General features: G+C 28.7%; 1 protein-coding gene across 1 annotated transcript; it reads left to right on the top strand.

The window, feature by feature from the left end:
- Positions 1–3,039: 3,039 nt before the first annotated feature.
- Positions 3,040–4,636, top strand: LOC110870646. The gene is made up of 6 exons (XM_022119826.1): positions 3,040–3,192; positions 3,284–3,551; positions 3,674–3,773; positions 3,872–3,991; positions 4,257–4,392; positions 4,490–4,636. The coding sequence occupies exons 1-6, from the start codon at positions 3,040–3,042 to the stop codon at positions 4,634–4,636; spliced, it is 924 nt and encodes a 307-aa protein (XP_021975518.1).
- The last annotated feature ends 471 nt before the right edge of the window (positions 4,637–5,107 follow it).

Raw genomic sequence — 5,107 nt, 5'->3', positions numbered from 1 at the left:
CGTTGGTTAGTATAGATATTATAAGCATTTATAAATTCACCGATATTGTAATTTCCATTAACGAGTTTGCCTTTTCATTTTACAGAAACTTCCTACTGATTATGGTGACTGGATTAAGAAGTTTGCTTATCCAGATAAGAATGCAGTCACCCGGACCCTCGATGGGAGGACCTTTGAAGTCAAAGCGATGAACCTTGCAGGCGACTACTTTCTTTACAACGGCTGGTTGGATGTGGTCACGTCATTGAAATTACCAGATAATTCGTGGGTTGTTTTCCAGTACGAAGAAGCTTTGACTTCGTTCCGCCTGTTCCACTTCTATCAAGATATTTTGCTTACGCCTTCAAACTACTTCAACTACAAAGCTGGGAATGATGTAAAAGACCGAGACGACTGCATGGTAATTGAACATATAAAGTTTTAAATTATTTTATGCTTGTATTCATACATTGTTTGTTTTAATGTATACCATCTATCCTGATAATGTTTTGTACTATGTGTAGTATGTGAATAGGTTGTTTGTTCATCACTCGATGCTGAATACCTGTCCTTCAGATCCTGTTGTGGTTCGTTCTGCTGGAAATCGTAAATGGGTTGTTCAGATGGATGTTTTAGACCATGAGCTTTATATTACCACAGGTTGGAGTAGAATTAAGAAGGAGATGTCGATAACGGATGATCATTTGTTGGTTTTTGAAATGGTTGATTTTAAGATGTTTGATTTGAGTGTTTTTAGCTGTAAGCCTGCCCTTCTCACTTTCCTACCTGAACTTGGTGTTATCAACAACGAACCGACTGATGAGTTAATTGAAGTGTCTGATGATGAGGTTCCTAATCCGGTTGCTGCACCTGTATTTGAACAGAGTGTTGATGACGAAGTACAAGTTACTTTTGTTGTTGACAATCATTATGTAAGTCTCTATTATTTACTTCTTCATATTGTTAATGTATCATTGTGTTGTTTCCATTTGAAGTCATCAGTTTTAGGAAAACCTTTGTTAAGAAATGTAATTATTAAAATTTATATTCTGTTTTGTAGCGTCTGAAGAAGAAATGGGCACAAATTCATGGCTTGGATCGGAAGATGGATTTGACCATTAAGGACAGAGCTGGTCGAACTTGGGAAGTGGCTATTGGTATGGAACATTCGCAAGTTTGTCCGCGGTTTAATGTCACCCGTATCAGAGAGTTTGTTAGAGACAAATAGTTGGTATATGGTTCTTCGTTTCAGATGATATTTGTTAAAAGTAAAGGTATGTTGCTTTTTAACTGAGTTGGTGAAGGTACATGGTCTGTTTTGGTATTCTTTTTTTGCACAAACTGTTGGTGGTTAGAATACATTTAGTGGTATGTTTTTGGTGTGGTCATCACGTTGAACTTATGTCATGATAGATTGGAAGAAACTTTTTTTGGGCCGTTTATATGTGTGGCCGAAGGATGTAGTTTTATAATGCATATGACTAGACGTTGTTTCTGTTTTTTGCTACCTGTTTGTGTTTAACAATCCCTGTTTTAGTGAAATAATTAGTGCTTGAAATTGTATGTCTCTTAGTTTAAGAATCAAGTAAAGTATTCATCATATTAAACACCATTTAAGTAACCTGTTTGATTAGTGCCAACTGTATTATTTCATTAAATTATTACCATTACCCATATTTTAAAACTTATAATATAAATTTTTATAATAAACCGCCACTTTTTTTAAAATTTATGTAAAAATAAAAGTTAATATGATTTTGTTTCCTTTTTTAAATTTTATAACCGACAATATATAATTTTTTAGGAAAAATTTGGCCAGATTTTATAGATTTACCTCAAATTAAATTTAATTTAAGTTGCTTCCTTTTTTACACCTATCGATTTACCATTTTATTTAAGTACATAAACGTTAAAATACTTTCCTTTTAAATCAGTTTAATATTTTTGTAACCTTCATTGAATATCTACAATTGAAAATTTTAGTTTCAATATGCTACTTTTGTATACATGAAAAAGTTTGGTTATTGAAATATAAATTTTTGAAATTAAAATTTCGATTTTATTAAACTTGTGTTTGAAATTTGAACCAATTTTTTTATTACTATTTATAAGTATGTTAAATCAGTTATGTAGGATTGTATTATATAAGGTACATAAATTGAGTTTTTGATTGCATAAATTAGAAAGTATAAATAAAATAAAGTTTAAACAATGAAATAATTAAAATGTTTTCTGATATACAGTATAAATAATGATGTATATCAAATTGTTTTTTTTAATTTTATTGTTTCAGTTTTAAAATTTTAAAATATTTGTGGCCGTTTTTTTTAGATTTTAATAAAACATTCTTAAGGTTGTTTTATTTAAATTTGGAAAGTAAAAACAGATTTTCCAACTTATATTTGGAAGTTTTTTAAAAACTGTTGCTGACATATAATATTTTGTTTTTAAACAATGATTTTTTAAAACCATTACAATCATGCCATATTTAATTAATCAATTAACTTTAATAAAATATTCCGAAATTAAGTACAACCTATTACCAAAAATCCAAACAACCGTATCCTAAATTATATGGCATGATCTAATTTTCTTTGTTTGATCACAAACCTAATTTTTTCAACCTTTTTACACTTTAGTTTACCTTTTTAATATTAAATTTGTATCTTATGTGGTTATTTTTTTGGGTGGTATTGCATTGTGTGTTGTTTGCATGCATTGCTGTAGAGTGTAGATTTAGCATTGTTTTTTGTTTATTTTTTGTATCTGTAAGTTGTTTTAAATAATTGATTTTTGTTTCATTTTTTTTATGTATTGGAAGAATTTGGTGCCTAATCTTTTTGAGATTTGTAGTTTTTTTTAGAAATGTCAATCCATTTCTAAAAATACTAATTTGTTTAATTTCGCTACCAATTTTTTATATTAATCAACTGATTTTTCAACTTTACAAAAATAACTAAACGAAATTTGTATATATATTCACTTAATTCATTCATTTGATTCAATTACAAATCATTTTCTAACTTCAATCATCTATATTCGGCTCATATCTGTTAACCAATGGATGAAAATAATGTTACTTTCTTAAACAATCTTGATTGGAGATCCAAGCTGTTTACCATCAAGGTCAAGGTGTTAAGACTTTGGATTCGTGTGAATCCAAAGAGAGAAGGAGTAACCGTTGGTATTGAAATGGTGGTCATGGATGAGCTGGTATTTTTTAATGTCATTTGCTTTTTAAAATGTAGGTTAATTTTTATATTGTTGTTTATACTAACCACTTTTAATTTGTGTTTTTTATTAGGGGACCAGGATGCAGGCTATTGTTTGGAGCAAGTTTATGAAAAAACATGAAATTTTGCTTAATGAACATGAGTGTTATTACATTTTTAAATCTCATCTTTCTGTCATTAAGTCAAATTTCAAACACTTTGATAAGGAACATGCTATTAGCTTAAACTTTGATACATCGATTAAAAAGTGTGATAATTTTGATGGAAGTGTATATGGTATTCGGTTATCATCGTTTGAGTCCATTAAAGCCGGTGAAGTCGATATCAAGTATCGAGTTGGTTTGTACTTCATCATATATAACAACTACATCCGAAATTATAAAATATATAAATATAGATTATTTTTTTAATTTTTGTTTTTTGTGCTGATTACATTTGTTTTTAATCAATTTTTTTTTCAGATTTCATTGGATATGTAGATGAGTGGTCTGAACCAGAAGTGACCAAAACGAAGATGGGAAAAGATAGCAAATACATTAAGTTGCAATTGCTGGATGAAGAGTCTATTTATTAAATGCTAATTTAATTTCATTGCAACTTTAGTATGATATATTTTTTTACATGATATCCTCATATGTGTTTAATTTCTATTTATGTAGGGGAATCAAGTTAAACTGCAATTTATGGGATGAGTACTGCGATGAGATGTTTGGTTACATTCAGAGCCATAAAGAAGATGTTCATGTTGTTCTGCTTGTGCAGTTTGGTAGTTTCAACAAGTATAAAGGTATTCACTGTTTATAAACTTTGTGGATTTTATATAAATTTTTATATGATTTACGAAATTGAATATCCTAATGTCTGATATTAATTTTTTTACACGGGGAAGACAACACTATTTAATGCTTTCCAAATAACAAGGTTGTTTATCAATTCTGACATAGAGGAGATTCGTTCATTTAGAACAAAGTAAATAGTTTATAAAATAATATGAACTACTTATTGATGTTTTTTAACTTTTTTTTATTATATTATTGTAACCAGGTTTGTTGAGAAGATATGTAAAATATCCTCTAATGGTCAGAAATCTATTGGTTCATCTGGAAGCATCAGTCTTGCGGATGACTTTTTATTCAAGCATCCGTTTTCCAATTTCCGTGATATTACGCTTTTGGATAAGGTGTGTGTCTACTTTTTAATTTTTTAAATAAATACATTAAAAAAAATTGTTTCCCAAATTTATATTTATAACTCTATTTTCTTACATTTAATTTCAGCCTTGTGAGGTCATAGTTCATGGTACGACCATGGGTGTGGATGATAAAGATGATTGGTACTACCTTGGTTGTGATGAGTGCAAGCGGAAGGTGGAGACAACATTTGTTATTGAGGAAGTTGAAGACGGTGCTGAGGAACCAAAGTGATTAATGGTTGAAGTATTTTTACCAAAAACAATTTATCTTTTTAAGAATATTGCTGCTTTTGTTTGGTTTCTGTGTTTGATTGGTTTGGATTGATTTGTGATGGTTTGTTGGTTTGGTTTTTTTTAAACATATGGTACGTTGGTTTTTTATTTGAAACATATGGTTTATTGGTTTTAATGGTTGGTTTGGAATATTCCGTATTACCTATACTCCTTTAACCTTTATCTTTTGTTACTTTATCTTTATTTTATTATGTTGCATGTATAAAATGTTTCAAAAAACATTTGTTTATGTTTTTGAAATTAGACATTTTTAAACTTTTATTATAAGGGCATAAACGTTTACAAACTATTATATTAAAAACTATTAAATTTTTTTTAATATTTAACTTGCAAATAAAGATTTCAATAATCTAATTGTCTAATTTAATTTAATTTGTAAAATATTTATATAGAAATTAAAAGTATAACC

The sequence above is a fragment of the Helianthus annuus genome, chromosome 8, assembly GCF_002127325.2.
Source record: "Helianthus annuus cultivar XRQ/B chromosome 8, HanXRQr2.0-SUNRISE, whole genome shotgun sequence".
NCBI classification, from domain to species: Eukaryota; Viridiplantae; Streptophyta; class Magnoliopsida; order Asterales; family Asteraceae; genus Helianthus; species Helianthus annuus.
Note: the sequence above shows the minus strand (reverse complement) of the source record. Positions and strands in the feature narration are given on the sequence as shown.